Below are 16,069 nucleotides of genomic sequence, written 5' to 3'. Positions count from 1 at the left end.
TTTGCTGATAGGAAAATGCTTCTAAAATGTCTCCCTGTTTAAACACCTGGCAGGCAGTAGCTGAGCTCATGAGGTCATATTCTGCCCTCTGGGTGCATTTGTAGGATGAGTTTGCATGCTCCAGGGACTATTACCTGTGTGTTTACACTCACTTACATTATTGAGGGTTTTGGAAACAATGCCTGGAGATGAGCTTGGACCTTGGGAGATCCTTCTTATAGGCCTACCTATTTCTTCAGCCGTCTGCCCTCTCCTTCCATGCCTGGCCCACATATCTGGTCAGGGGGCCGTTGAGATCCCTGTGGAGCAACTAGGGTCCCAGGGCAGTTAGATGTGAGGGCCTTGGAATTCAGACCTCTTCTTGAAGAGTTAAGTGGGTTGGTTTGACCTCTGCAATGTGTCCCTCAAGACCTCAGTAATTGCTTAGAAAAGGAGTGAGGTAAAAGAACCTCCAAAAGCAGGCAGCACATTTCTTAGCCTCTGCACCTGTGCTGTCCAATATGGTGGGGCAGCCACTACCTATAGGGCTATTGAGTGCTAGAAATGTGGCTTATGCTACTGAAGAATGGAGTTTTTAACTTCATTTAACTTTAATTAATTTAAGTTTAAATGCGGAACTGATGTTCCTTTCAGTTATTTGAAAGCTCAGTATGATTGGAACCATTTGAGTATGCAAATCTACTTTTCAACATTTTATGTATGCATTTGATGAAATCTAAATACAGAACAAGTATTTCTGATGACAAATCACCTCCCAGATTGAAATATGCTGCAAATGTAAAATACACACCAGATTTCAAAGACTTAGTCCAAAAAAAAGTAAAACATTCCATATTTTTTAATTGATTACATGTAAAATGAGAATATTTTTTATATACGAGGTAAAATAACATATACTGTCACAATTGATTTCACCTTTCTCTTTATGTTTGTAAACGTGGTAGTAGAAGATTTGAGATCACATACGGGGCGGGCATCACTGGGACAGGCAGCTCTGGATCATGAATTCTCCCATTCTGGTCCATTTATTACGGGCCACCCAAGTGTTCCTGAACCCCGCTTTTCTGCTGTGATTTCCTAACCCCTGGCAGCTTTCTGTCTCCTTCCTAGGAGATCACACTACTTCCTCCAGGGAGTCCCACGGAGGAGTTTTGAGGTTCTGAAGGGTAAGACCCCCGTGACTTTACAAGAATGATCCTGCAATTCCAGACGCCGCCGCCAGAGAGAGCCGTATCGCTGCCGTGGTTGCCGAGCAACTCGTGGCCCGGAAGCAGTTCTCTAGCCCGCCCCCGCCGCCACCGCGCGCAGGACAACTTCCGGCGGGGCGGGCGCGGGATCCCCCTGAGCCGGCTTCTGCGGCGGCGGCGCAATGACCACGCTCCGGGCCTTCACTTGCGATGACCTGTTCCGCTTCAACAACATGTGAGTGAGGCGCCCTGGGCCGGCGTTGGTGGCCGCGTCCCCTCTCCCGGGCCGGGGCCCGCGGGGCTACCCCCGCCGCCCGCCACTGGCTCCTCCCTGGAGCCGCCGGGTCGGAGCCGGGGCCGGGGCGGACGTGCGGACCTCCTTGCTGACCTTGGCCGACGCGCTGCAGCTTCATCCCGCATCCTTGTGTGCTCGTCGGAGCCGGGGCAGCGCGCGGGCGGCCTGTCGCGGTGGCTGTCCGGATGCGCCGGGGCGAGTGGTAGGAGGTGGGGGAGCGGCCAGAGTCCAGCAATGGACTGCCGCCTGCGGCCAGTGGCCGGGCGGGTGATGCGGCTTCGTCTTCTGCGCAGCGGTGGGCATGGAAGCGCTGGCCGCGGGGCTCGTTGGGAGGTCAACAGCCAGGTGTTTGTTGAGAATACGGACGTGGTGCAGCCCACCCGCTGATGGTTCATTTGTATCCGAGTGAAACCTTGTGAGGGTGGCCGCGACCGCCGCCGTTTCTTTCTTGGCCCGGGTTTGTTTTTGTTCATTTCGTTGCTGAAGCGGCGCATTCAGCCTGGACAACCACTTTCAGGTGTGAAGAGTCGGGGCGGGGACACATGCTGGTGGAGGCCCACTGTGTGTACTTTCTTTTAATCCGAGTTAAGGCAGGACTTGTGACTTGCAGGTACCTTTTTTTTTTAAAAAACAAAACATTTTATTACATAAGTTTCTGAACATTTAAAAAGTTGACAGAATTTTACCCTGAACACCTATACTATAGACACATCGGCTAGATTCTACAGTTAACCTTTTGTTGACTTCCTCACATATCTGTCCATCCATCCATCCACCCACCAGTCCAAAATCCACTTTAAAGACAGCTGGGCAGTGTGTGAAAACTGAGGATCAAGTGGTTCCGATTCAAGTGTTAGGAGGATGGGAAGAACTTGAGAGGAGTTGGCTAGAAACCGTTCAAAGAGGGGATGAGCCTTGAAGGGTGGATAAAATGTTGACAGTGATGAGCAAGTTCTGGAGAAGGAAGCAGGTGTGACGGTGGGAAAGCTCGCCAGACAAGTGGAAGACAGGTGTGACTGGAGGAGTGGGTTTCTCTAACTGCACCATCAGAGCAGCTGGTGAAACTGGACTTTTGCTCTGTCATCGGAGGTTTCAGGCTTCATTGTTGGGAAGAATTTTCTCATGGGCCTCTTTCAATCAGAGCAGTGTAACTCAAGTGACTTGTGTTGAGCTCCCCCTGTGCTTGCTGGGCACTGGCACCGTAATAATCATTTAATTCTCACAGTTCTTTGAAGTAGGTGCTCTCGTTATCCCCATTTTTTTGTATGAGTAAACTAAGGTACTGAGAGTGTAAGAGAATTGTCCCAGGTGATAGATCCTGTGGTGGGAGTGGGTGAAGCAAGGAAGTTAATCCAAGGAGATTGGCTCTAGAACAGTGGTTCTCTAAGAGTGGTCCCAGACCACCAAGAACACTTTGCAAATGCGTATTCTCGGCTGTTTAAGGACCAGTGTTCTGGAGCCCAAGTTCTTTACCACAGGGTTATATGGAATGTGAGGAAATTAGAGGCGGTATATCAGGCAGGTAAGTCATTTAGGATGTCTTGGCAACAGCCCAGAGATGATGACTTGACAAACGTTTGGGTTTGGGAGGTGCAGGCCTGGGAAGGGATAGTGTGCCTCGAGTTTTTAAGAATAGGGCAAAACCATATATATATATATATATATATATATTTTTTTTTTTAAGAGAGAGCGTGCACGTGCGCATGCGCACGTGCAGGGGGTCGGGGGAGGGGTGGAGAGAGAGGGAGAGCGAGAATCCTAAACAGGCTCCACGCTCAGCTCAGAGCCTGATGCGGGGCTCCATCTCACAACCCAGAAATCAGGACCTGAGCTGAAATCAAGAGTCAGACACTTAACCGACTGAGCCATCCAGGCGCCTGCAAAACCTTGGTTTAACTGAAGGGGAGGTGAGGAGTTGAGTCCTGTGGATACTGGGAGCCGGAGAACTTCCAGGCAGTGAGGGTACAGGTACCTGTTTCTGACTGGAGGAGGCAGCCAGTGTGGATAGAGCAGAGTGAGAGGGTGAAAACAGGGCTAGGTCTTGGAGAGACCCTCCTAGGAGTTGGGCTTCTCTGCTAAGTGCATTGAGATACCCAGGTGCAGAAGTCAGGTAGGTAACTGGACTAAAGATAGTAATTTGGGGGGCCCCCACTATGTAGATGGTATTAAAACCAGGACACTAGGTGACATCAGTGGTGGAGTGAATGTGGATAGGGAAAAAGAGGCTCCAGGTGTTGAAGGAGACCTTAGTGGCCCACTGAGGTGGGAGGAAAAGCTGATGGTGAGTCTTGGAAGCTGAGTGAGGAGAACATTTCAGGTGGAGGCAGTGGGGAGCCTTGTCAAGAGCTGCTGATGGTTAAGTGTGCAGTATGTCTGCACATTTATCCCAGGAGAGAAGAGAATTGCGGGAGCGAGCGGGGGCCTGGGCAGTGAGAGGGTGTGGATCTGCCCACCAGCATTCCAGGCACGGTTACAGGAGAGCAAGTAGAGGGGGGTGCAGATGCTTGTAGGTGTGTGGTTCCATGGTGGGACCCTGGTGAAGGTTTCTTCCTACTGTTGTTGTATTTTCTGTGTGAAATAGGAAGCAGCTGAGATTGAGAAGGGGTGGCCTGTTGTGGAGAGTTGAGGTAAGATGAGAGGGTATAAAGTAGTCCTTGAGAAGTGTGGGAGACTGTATTCCCACACGGTGGAGCAGTGATTGTCCAAGGCTCTTCAAGCTTCTTTTTGCAAGGTCAGAGTGATTTTCAGGGTATTACCAAAATGGTTTTTTATGCCTTTTTCATTCTCTCACAGGTGTACAGTGGAGTTTTCAGTTGTGTGACTTGTAGTACCAAGCATAACAGACACAGATGTGAGAATCCAGCTGTCTTCTCTTCAGACAGACGTTACAAACATCTGTAAAATTGTTAAAACAATGCCTTTCTTGTCGATAAATTGTGTTTTTGTAAGTAGAGTGACGGGGCGCGTGGGTGGCTCAGTCGTTGAGCGTCTGCCTTGGGCTCAGGTCATGATCCCAGGGTTCTGGGATTGAGCCCCGCATCGGGCTGTCTGCTCAGCAGGAAGCCTGCTGCTCCCTCTCCCACTGCTTGTGTTCCCTTTTTCGCTGTGTCAAATAAATAAAATCTTAAAAAAAAAAAAAAGTAGAATGACTTCTGGTTTAAAAAGAAAGGTTATTCATATTAACATGTAATTTATTATTTTAAAATGAATATTTTAGAAAGTTTAAATATCAGTAGATATAACCTACATAAACAGAAGTTCTTTGGGGTCCTCAGTAATTTTTGAGTGTAAATGGGTTCTGAAACCAAAAAATTTGAGAACTACTGGCCTAGAGAAGTGCCTTGGTGTAAGGGTCGCAAGGAAGAATCTGACTGGATATACAAGAGGAAGAGTTGTGGGTGGCTGGTTTTGAGCCTGGCAAAATAGCAGTTCCGTTAGTTGAATAGGAAAGTGAGGGGCAGAGCTCTTTGCAGCCAGCCGTAAAGGTGCATTTTAAGAACTGCTGATTCAGGAGTATTGTGATCAGATATGCTGGTGAGACAGGTGCTGGGCAGCACCAAAGCCAGATGCGGGAGTCTTCCTCCAAAAGTTAAGGGATGGGGTGGTGGGGGAGAGGAAGTGAGAATGTAGAAGAGTGGGGAGCAAACACCAAGTGGTGAGAGGGCCCAGACTGAGCAGGTGAAGGCCCAGACACAGGAGGGAGGGACTGCTGTCGGATGCTGCAGGAGCTAGTCTTACTTTCTGTTTGTGATTTACATGCCTTGTTGGGCCCCCGTTCCATTAATGACTTACTGCCAATTAGAAAATGGAAGGTTTTGATGCAGACATATTAACTATAAAGTAACTTGTAAGGAAGAAACAGTTAAATAAAAATTTATAGGTATCTTTATAGAGGCTGTGATGGCTCAGTTTGGCCATTCGGTAGCTTACGCTATCCTCTTTAGCCCTAAAGTTGGTTTTAAAGTTGTGGATTTGCCATGTTTTGTTTTCCTGGTGCATGTTTTTAGTTTCAGAAGTGGCTTATTTAAACTGGTTTTGTCAACACTGCTTACTATTGACATTTCTTTTCTTTCTTTTAGTAACTTGGATCCACTTACAGAAACTGTATCCTTTAAAAAAAAAAAAAGTTAAATGAAGGCTAAGAGTAAGGAACATGGAGAAACAAAAGAAAAAATAGACTTGAGTACCAAAAAACTTTAAAACTTATAGGCCAGGAAACATAAGCAACATTGAAAGTACTTTAAAAAACCAAACGAACTGGGGGTAAGAGTTGTCTTAAATCTGCCTGACAAGCTGCTAACAGAATGACCTCATAAATCTACAGCAGTGCAGCTCCCCTGCCTACCTTGCCCCTGGGCAGTAAGTATGGCTCCATACAGCCGAAAGCAGTGACTTCAAGATGGGTTATTACTCTCTGTGAGTGAAGCCTGAAGGTGACGAGCAGTCTGTGGTGGTTTCATGAAGTCATCGGCGACCAGGCTGTGCACTTTAACCACTATCTCACTCCCAGGGTGGCCTTGGCTTTCCTGTCCCAGATAGCTGCCCGAGCAAACAGCATCACATCCATGTTCCTGGCAGGAGGATCGACAGAGGGGAAGGTGAGAGTGACCTTCCCTTTCAGGGGTACCTTTAGGAAGTACCACACAGTCCTTCTGTATCCCTATGACCAGCAGCTGCCCCTGCCGCACTCATCCAGCTATAACAGTCGGGGGAGGAGCCCAGCTTTAAATTGGGCTTGTTACTAAGAAAGGATTTGGGGTAATAATTAGCTGTATCTATCATGTTCCCCATTGAAAAATGGGCAAAGATGTGTAAAGTTGGGGTGCTCTGGGTTATGTTGCACTGATAGACAATCCCACATTCTCAGTCGCTTTCTAGCTTTTACTCCATGTCCATTGCAGGGTAGGAGGGTAATATTAACTGATAATTTAACAAAAGAGGGCATATAAGAAGCCAATGACATTATTTTTTTTTTTTAATTTTTATTTATTTATTTGAGAGAGAGAGAATGAGAGACAGAGCAGGAGAGGGAGGAGGGTCAGAAGGAGAAGCAGACTCCCCGCGGAGCAGGGAGCCCGATGCGGGACTCGATCCCGGGACTCCAGGATCATGACCTGAGCCGAAGGCAGACGCTTAACCATCTGAGCCACCCAGGCGCCCTGCCAATGACATTATTAAGAGTTCAGTCTCACCAGTCAAAAGATATGTGGATTAAAACCAAAATGAGATGCCATGCTTTACCTATCAAATTATCAAGGATTAAAAAAATGATAAAACTCATGCTGATGAGGGTAAGAGGAGCATTCTCATAAATTGCTAGTGACAGTATAAATTGCTGCAGTCTTTCTGGAAGGCACGTTGGCAGTGTAATACGTAGTACTAATTCCATTTCCCAGAAGCTAAAAATAATAGAGTCAGTCAGGGGAGAAATTGTCAAACTAAGGTGCATGGGTCAAATTTGGTCCACTGCCTATTTTTATTTTTGTAAATACAGTTTTATTGGACACAGCTACGCTGAATAATTTACATATTGTCTGTAGCTTTGTCCGTGGCTTTCACAGAGTAGTTACATCAGAGCTGGTCCACCCAGCCACGAATATTTACGGTCTGTCCCATTATAGGAAATGTTTGTTAACCCGAGTATGTCATTACAAAAAATTTTATTGCAGAATTCTAGTATTAAAAATTTAGAATAGCATTCACACACAACAAGGAAATGGTTAAATTATACTGTATTCATGAAGAATTTAAAAAGATTTTTGAGAAACTGAAAATAACCCACATGTCCCTCGTCAAGAGATAGGAAATTTAAATTGTTTATCCAACGGAGTGTACTGTACGTTATTAAAGATTAATTATAGATATAGGTAATGACAGGGGTACATATCAGAAATAAAGCTGAGTGAAAAAGCAAAAAAATTACCAAAAGGTTTCATTTTATATTTCAAAAATTATGACTTTTAAAGAGACCTCCATGTTTAAAAAAAAAAAGACTTCTGAATGACACAAAAATTTTCACTGTATAATAAGGTAAAGTATTAGGATGCGAAATCAAGTTATAGCGTGTGTGTCTACTGACACTTCAAATTTACAGTAAAAGTCCCATAATCCAGGTGAGGCCATGTTTGAAAGTAACCTGCCAGGGCTTGGTAGTTGCTGAGCCGACATCTGGCCTCCTCCTGGAGCTGGAGGAGAGGTGGTAATGGTGTGTGTCGGTGGCTGAATGGCAAGAAGACTGGCCGGCCTGCCCTGTTACTGGTTATGTTTGAAGAGTGCTCAAAACAGTGGCTGTTGTTCAGAGGAGAGTCTGAAGAGTTTACAACTGAGCAGATTTTACAGAACCTTAAAAAAAATTGTGTGATTGGTGGTGGCCCCTCATAGAATTGCATTAGTAAGCTTACACTAAGAAGAAATAGAAGAATAAGCACATGTCAGTAAGGACGCCAGGATTGAAGAGTTTCGTATTGAGCAAATTATTCAGGCTTTCACTCTTAAGTCAGCTTTTATTTGTAGTACCAGAGAGAGAGAATTTGAATCAGTGCAGGGGAAACACTAGGTAATTGTTGACTCTGGGAGTGAGTGCTTAACTTCTAAAGTTACTTTCACAGCCACACAGCTGAAGCTAAAGTAGGAACTAGTCATTAATTTTCTAGTGCAATTATGGAAAAACAAATGTATTGAGCATCTACTTTGTGCCAAGCACCAGGGATAGAGTGAACATGACATTCATATCCAAAAGGGAGATAGTAAACAATATCCAGTGATAAGTGCTGTGCCGAGATTTAGATACAGTGCGATCAGTATGGACACAGATGATAGAACTTCAGACTTCTGGCTCTCTGCTGTTAGATGGTGTTGTTGCCACTTATATTTTTGAAGTTCTGTATTCAGGCAATTTTGTTATAAATTATTAGTGCTGACCTAAATATTTAATGTACTGACATGAATATAGAAATCACACACATACATAGAGCTGGGGATAAAGTAACAATGTACTTTTCAAAGGAACTTTCTTCACAATATTTCTTTTATGAAGAACTTTGTACTGTCCGTTACTTTCCACACTCCTTAACGAGACTCTAGTATGGGATTCCTTTTTACTTACAGTACCTTGCCCACTGGCCAGAGTACTTCATTGTTGCGGAGGCACCTGGTGGAGAGTTAATGGGTTATAGTAAGTATAATACCACTAGAACTTTTTTGGGTAGGCAGTTGAGATTTTAATATAGATTTCAACTGATTGTTTTAGATTGATTGCAGAGGTGGAAATATAATCATGATGCCTATAGTTTTATTTCCTTTAACCACTGACAGCTCGACGATGCTTTCTACATTTTAGGCATTGTGCTCTAGGCCTCAGGGGTAGATACAGACAGACATGACCTCAGGCTTCATGGATCTTTCATTCTGTGCTTATGTTACATTTCTACATGGTTTATTTGGTACATAACACAGGAATTGTAGCATCTCCATTGAATTAGTAGCATTACTAATGAAAATTTGAGCTGTGGGTTATCTCAGTTTTGGGTACACATACATAACTACATGAAATGTAGATATTTAAAGAAATAGATATTCTGGTTCTGTGTTCAAAATTAGTTGCGTTTTTAGTTTATTCCTTTTTTTAAAAAGAAACCTTTCTCTAAGCGAAAGTCAAATTAAGAGCACTATTAACCATTAGCTAGATGACTTTACGTGTTACTTAAAAATTAAAACTTTGTCATTAGTTTCCTTTATCATAAAAATGTGCCAACAGTCATTCTGTATTCATGTATAAATCCGTGTGTTTAATTACTGAGTGCAATATTTTGTTGGCAGTCATGGGTAAAGCGGAAGGCTCAGTAGCTAGGGAAGAATGGCACGGGCACGTCACCGCTCTCTCTGTCGCTCCGGAATTTCGACGCCTGGGTTTGGCTGCTAAACTTATGGAGTTGTTAGAGGAGATTTCAGAAAGGTGAGATCCTGCTTTTCAAGTGATCATTTATAAACCCTATTTGATTTTTCTTATGGTGAAAATGTATAAGATTTTTTTTTTTTTTTCTGTTCAGCCTGAATGTTGTGCTTCACAGTTTGCAGGGTATTCACATATTCAGAGTAGTAGTGTTGTCCCTATTTAGCCATTGAAGAAAAATCAGGCGAAGTGAGTGACCTGCCATGGGCTTATGTGCTGGTAACAGGTGCAATCAAAGACTAGCCCTTAAGGTTTTTTTTTTTTAATGTTCTTGCCACTGTGGCAGATATTCCCAAATTCTTTGTTAACGTTGCCCTTGGCATCTCAGTGATCTTTTTCATAGTGCCCCTATGGCCAAAAAAAAAAAAATCCCTCAGTTCAGACTTAAGCAGTTATGTCCTAACTGCTTAGTAAGTATTTATGGCCTAACAAACTAGTAGCTGTTTGGGAAAAAAAAACAAATTGAAAGAAATAGTATTTTTATTTCATTGTTAAGTAATTGTGGTTACCAACTAATGAGATGTGTGTGCCTTTTGGGAATTGCATGACTTCTCAACCTTGGAAACAGATTCAACACAACCACCTGCATTCTTGTTTCATACTGATTTTCTTGTGGTACTGGGGGTTCTTTTAGTCACAGGAACTGCCAAAACCTGGCTTCATAAAACCTTTGATGACCTACTCTGTCATCAAAATAAATGAAACACCATGTAATGCTGCATTTGTGATTATATCAAGCTAGTAGTTTGCCAGTATCTGACATGTAAGGTTTGTCTGTGTTTTCCCCAAACATTTGAAATATCCTACAGGGCCACCTTGGAGCACTCTGGAGCACAGTTTGGGAACTGCCAGCATTAGGGCTTTCTAAAAAAAGACCTATTGTGTATGTCAATCTCACACCCTCATTATGTGAGATAAAAGTAATTTAATTAAAAGACTCCTGCCAGCTCCCATTCTAAAAGAGATAAGAGATGTGTGTATAAGTTTAATCAGTTGTCAAGCTACCATTTATTTTTTTCTCTACTTTTAAATGCCTAGCAGTATATAGGAAAGGGAGTATTTGCTGAGAAGGGCTCTTGAGGTTTTCCACTTAATGGATTTTAAAAAGGCAAGTTTTAAAGAAGTAACCATGGCCTGAAAATGCTCTGGGCCAAGTTAGGGCAAGAGGAGCTTGAGCTTATTCAGAGAAGAGAGAAAATAGTATTAGCTGAAAAAGAAGTAAGTTCTAGTACTTGAAAATTTTTAGTTTTACGTATTTGTTAATGGCATTACCTTATTGAAAAAAAGTATTTGGCATTATTATATAGTGGACAGGGAGTTAAGAAATGGGTTCTAATTAGTTATTACTGTACACGTATGATTTTATGTACTTATGGGATAAATTCTCTCTCAGAGTAGAAAACCACTAAATTCCCTTCTTTACCAGTTTCTAAATCTTCATTACTGTGGAATAGTTGCTATAAGATTTTTGTGTGTGTGTATATGTACCTATCTACATACATACATACATGTATTTTTAACTGTATACATTAAAAACCAGAAAGAAAAAGGAAATTAAAGTGGTAAAACAAATAAAAAGCCTGAAATGAGATGTTACTATGAATCCAAATATAATCCGTAAATACAACACTAAATGTTAATGGACTAATTACTCCAGTTAAAAGACAAAGACCTGATGACATTATGTTAAGTGAAGCCAGCCACAGAAAGACAAATAATGTGTGATTCCACTCTTATGAGATATCTAAAACAGGTAAATTTGGAGAATCAAAGAGTGGAATGGTGGTAGCCAGGGACCAGGGGAGAGGGGAATGGGAAGTTACAGGCATAAGTTTCAGTTAAACAGAATGAATAAGCTCTATAGTCTGCTGTACATTTACCTGTAGTAAACAATAATGTGTATTTAAAATTTATTAAGAGGGAAAAACCTCATACTGAAGTGTTCTTACAACAGTAAAATAAAGACAAAGACTGTCAGAACTGTATTCTATTTACAGGACATATATGTAAAGATTAAAGACAAAGATTGAAAGAAATTTTTAAAATTATCATGCAGATTCTAACCAAAAGACAGTTGGTATACTTAACAAGAGTCACGTAATAGTTCAATAATTATCAGAGTAAAAAAGGGTCATTGCTTATAGGTGAAAAGATTTAATGCATCAGGAAGATGTAATAATTACAAATTTTATGTACACAGTGACATAAATTCAAAGTAAAAATGCAAAAATTGATAAAAATACAAGGAGAAATAAGCAGACATTATCATAATGGGAGATTTGAACATGCTTCTTTCTAATTGATAGAACAATTAGACAGATTGATTAAGGGCATAGAATAGGGGTGAGTACTTTTCCTGGGCCAGATAAATATTTAGGCTTTACAGGCCCGTTTAATATCTCTATTGTGTGTGTGCATATGTATGTATGTGTGTATGTGTATATTAAAACACCCCTTCAAAATTTTAGTAACTGTTCTTAGCCGGAGAGCAGTACAAAAATAGGTTGCAGGCAGACCCCCTTCGTCAACAGATTACAATCAGTAGCTAAAAATCTTTCCAGAAAGCTATGGATTCTCTGGCAAATTTTACCAACTATTTTAAGAAGTAACGACAATAAGTTCACTTTTACACAAACTAAAAAAAAGAACATTTTTCAACTTTTTTTTAAGGCTGAAATAACTAATACTTATGTAAGAAAACCCAACAAGAAATAAGAGGAATGAAAATTTGAAGAAAGTATCAGTCTTTATAGATGCAAAAGTCCCAGAAAAATCTTAGCAAAATGGATTCAGCAATTCATAAAAAGGATGATCTATCAGGGGAAGGAAGGTTGTTTTAACATGAGAAAATCTGTAAATGTATTCCACCATATTAACAGATGAAAGGAGAACATTTGTTAGTAAGTGCAGAAAATGCTTTGATAAAATCCTATTGATTAAAAACTGTTAGCAATGAAGGAAATAGAAGAGAACTTCCTTAACCTAAAAAAAGAATATCTACCAAAAACCTGCAGTAAATAATTTCAGTGATGCATTGAATGCTTTCCCTTTGAAGAGAGGGATGAGACAAGAAGGATGCCTACAGTCAGCCCATCTTCAGTAATTTACTGGAAATCCTAGACAGCACAGTACAGCAAGAAAAATAAGATACAAGGACTGAGAAGAAACAAAACTCTTACTTTGTACACATAAGATTGTACAAACAAAACCACAAGAAGCTATAAATAAATGTTTAGAATAAAAGTTAAGCAGAGTTGGACAGTCAGTATAAAATTTAATTTCAATTTCTATACAAACAGTAAAATTTAGGAAAAGATGCCAATTACAGTGGCATCAAAATACCTTAAGCCCTTTGAGAAAAATCTAACAAAAGCTGTGTGAGACTTCACTGAAGTTTCTAACACTTCCCTGAGAGACAGAAAAGATGACCTATCTTAGTGGAGAGAGAACTAGATCAGTGGCATGGAGGGCTAAACTGGTGTTTGATCCATGGAGCCAAGGTAATTGCAATCAACATCTCCAGTCTTTGTTGTGAGCCTTGTTAAATTGATTCTGACGCTTACAGGGGAATGGAAGGAGATAAGATCATTTGAACAACAACAAAATGGGCAGGTTTGCCCCTCCAGATATCCAGCAGTAATGAGCGAGCTCTGTGTCATTGCTGGCGTACTTGTCCAGACCAGTGGAACAGAATCGAGGAATAGATGCAGGGATACGTGGATTTTGACACACTCCAGAGGAGGCAGCTGCAGAGCAGCAGTGAAGGGACACTCTCTTCAGTAGGGATGGTGGCACAGCTGGATATCCACGTGGGAAAAAAACTTCCCAGATTACTACCTTACCATACACAGATCAGTTCCAGATTTATTAAAAACCTAGATGTGAAAAGCAAAACTCAAAAGCCCTTTTAAGTAACCCATGACCTCAGGGTAGAAAAGAACTTCTTAAATAAGCTATAAAAAGTCTGACTGTAAAGGAGAGGCTCATATGCGTCTTCACTGAAGTAACTTTGTTTATCAAAAGTTACATGAGGATAATAAGTCAAGCCACAAACTGGGAAAAGATTTGCAACAATCCTTTACATAATGTCAACTATCCAGAATACATAGAGAACCACAGTTGGGAAGAGGAAAAAAAAATGTGTAAAAGACCAATAAGGACTAAAAAATGAGAAATCTAAATGGCCTACAAAAATATATTTAGCCTCATTAGTAATAAGAAATGCCAATTAAAATTACCCGGAGATACTTTTATGAGAGTTTCAAAAATAAAAATGTCTGATGCACCAAGCCTTTGTCACTGTGGGAATGGAGTCTTACCCTCCTCCTGGGAGTGTGAGCAGACTGGGAAATGGGTATTACCTAAAAAAGCTGAAGATGCCCCTATGAGCCAGTGATCACACTCCTAGTTGTAGACCTTAGATATTGTACCATGAGACATACAATAAAAATATTCATAGCAGTATAGTTTATAATAGTAGAATCCCGACATGTTTATCTGTGGAACCATGGACAACTTATAGTATATCCATCCATACAATGGAATGCTAAACAAAGGGAAGATGAACAAGATCCAGCTACACCAGGCTGACTTGCACATTACTGAGGGGGGCAAATCACCAAATGATATACAAAGTATGATAGTATTTATATAAAGTTCATAAACAGGAAAAACTGTACTAGGTGGTGAATCTACAGCAAAAACCAAGGAGCAAATGAGAGTAAGAGTCAAGACTTGGAGACCTCTGGGTAAAGGGGATGGCTGTCAATGCCCAGAGAGACCTGAGGGCTTCAGGGCTGCCAGTGTCAGGCAGCCCGTGTCCTGTCATTACACGTGGGCCATGGGCACACAGGTGCTTGTTATTGCTCAAAATCTTTAGTTTGCACATATGGGTGAAAATATTGTATCACTAGTTGATAAAATGAGCATGTCATTTACAGTGATATAAAATACACAAGACAATTATGGTTTTAAAAAATGTTTTAAAAGTTTATCTTTTAAAGAAAATACAGGTTTTAAAATGTTAGTATGCTAAGAGAAAATCATCTCTTTGTACCTCAAAATAATTGTCATAAATCCTCAGTAATAAAAATGGATATGAGGTAATCAGCTGCAAAGTCCTATTATTACCATTCTTTGAAGAGTAGTCAAAGCCAACTAAAAACAAGTGTTTTTAAAAATATGTAACTGACATTTTCCCTTTTTTTTTTTTTTCTTAAAGAAAGGGTGGATTTTTTGTTGATCTCTTTGTAAGAGTATCTAACCAAGTTGCAGTCAACATGTACAAGCAGTTGGGCTACAGTGTGTACAGGACGGTCATAGAGTACTACTCGGCCAGCAACGGAGAGCCCGACGAGGATGCCTATGGTGAGCTCCCTTCTGTGGCAGTCTCCCCCAAGAGAAGCCAAAACACTTACATTCATTCTACACACTGTAGTCATTTTAACAAATGGAAAAGAATCATAGTATTTGTTGGACTTAATATTTTAAATTTGAGCTATAATATTTAAATCTCCTTTAACCTGCCTTTATGAACCTATCAATGGTTAAATTACATTAACCAATGGTTAACTGCTATCAGTCGTTTTATTATGTTACCGGCATGTTAATTTTACTAAGATTTTGTCAAAAGAACATTGGTATGAAGAGCTGAGTACTGGTGACTGGGAGTCTCACTTAAAAACATTTGTCTCTGAGGACCTAGGAAATGGGGTAGGGGACAAACCTCTTATGAGAACTTTACATACACACTTTGACATAAGGTATTTTGGTATTTGGGTACTTACATTAAATTTTGCTTCCTAACAGATATGAGGAAAGCACTTTCCAGAGACACTGAGAAGAAATCCATCATACCATTACCTCATCCTGTGAGGCCTGAAGACATTGAATAACCATGGGCAGTGGTTCTTAGGCTGATGCTCCAGATATTTTATGGACAATATTATTTTCATTGGATGATCTTGGAGCTCTATTAGGAGAAAAGTAATCATTTAGGTCTCACAGACTTCAAGAAAATACAGGTTATAGACTTGAGTCTCATTGTTTCCAGTTAGCAATATCCTACCTACTAAAGCTGTTCACTGTAATAAAATTCAATCAAAAAGGCAGCTGGGTCACATGGAAACATTCCACTATTTTGTTTCATAATATTTACTATATGCTAGGGAAAAAACTTGCTCCAGTCTCCTCCTAAATTCTGTGCCTGAGAACCACTGCTACATACATATTTTTTATTTTGTATCAAACTGTTAATTGAAGCTTTAAAAGCATATATGAAATGTATAAATCTAAGATGTATAATAAAATGCACTGTAGACTCTATGAATGTGTTCTGGAAGCTTGTTGGTCATTTATAAAATTAGATCAGGATTGAGAAGAGCCACCATTTAGGATATGATGTTTCTCTTGTTTGGCTTACGTAGAAAGCATTTTTAAAATACATGCTTAAAACAGCCCCTGCCCAGCAATATTTAGGCATCCTTCTTATTGCATAGTAAATTCTTCCCAGATACTTGTTTACATACTGTTAAGTCCCAGATCTTTTCCTTGTCTAATCTCACACCACTTTGCTTAAATCCTGCCTTTGAAAATATAAAAAGACACTGAGGTTTCTTTAAAGGGGAAAAAACCTAA

At 40.9% G+C, this 16,069-nt stretch overlaps 1 protein-coding gene across 3 annotated transcripts; it reads left to right on the top strand.

The window, feature by feature from the left end:
* Window positions 1-1,294: 1,294 nt before the first annotated feature.
* Window positions 1,295-15,893, top strand: NAA20 (N-alpha-acetyltransferase 20, NatB catalytic subunit). Of its 3 annotated transcripts, XM_021700678.2 has the most exons (6): window positions 1,295-1,422; window positions 5,562-5,586; window positions 8,566-8,656; window positions 9,301-9,436; window positions 14,655-14,800; window positions 15,242-15,893. In XM_021700678.2, exons 1-6 carry the CDS (start codon window positions 1,370-1,372, stop codon window positions 15,325-15,327), a joined length of 537 nt encoding a protein of 178 aa, XP_021556353.1. In that variant the 5' UTR covers window positions 1,295-1,369; the 3' UTR covers window positions 15,328-15,893. The 3 variants fall into 3 exon arrangements, with proteins under 3 accessions (XP_021556353.1, XP_044774567.1, XP_044774566.1); XM_044918632.1 differs by lacking the exon at window positions 14,655-14,800; XM_044918631.1 differs by lacking the exon at window positions 1,295-1,422 and having other exon boundaries at window positions 5,323-5,586.
* Window positions 15,894-16,069: the final 176 nt, after the last annotated feature.

The sequence above is a fragment of the Neomonachus schauinslandi genome, chromosome 10 (genome assembly GCF_002201575.2).
Source record: "Neomonachus schauinslandi chromosome 10, ASM220157v2, whole genome shotgun sequence".
Classification (NCBI taxonomy): Eukaryota; Metazoa; Chordata; class Mammalia; order Carnivora; family Phocidae; genus Neomonachus; species Neomonachus schauinslandi.
The sequence above is the reverse complement of the archived record's forward strand: the minus strand, read 5'-3'. Positions and strand labels throughout refer to the sequence as shown.

Excerpts from the sequence above, each read along its gene's own strand:
- NAA20 (XM_044918631.1), top strand. The coding sequence starts at position 5,383 with ATGGCTCAGTTTGGCCATTCGGTAGCTTACGCTATCCTCTTTAGCCCT. Across the intron at positions 5,587-8,565 it reads TGGATCCACTTACAGAAACT|TATGGGATTCCTTTTTACTT; the intron begins GTATCCTTTAAA and ends ACGAGACTCTAG. Across the intron at positions 9,437-14,654 it reads TTAGAGGAGATTTCAGAAAG|AAAGGGTGGATTTTTTGTTG; the intron begins GTGAGATCCTGC and ends TTTTTCTTAAAG.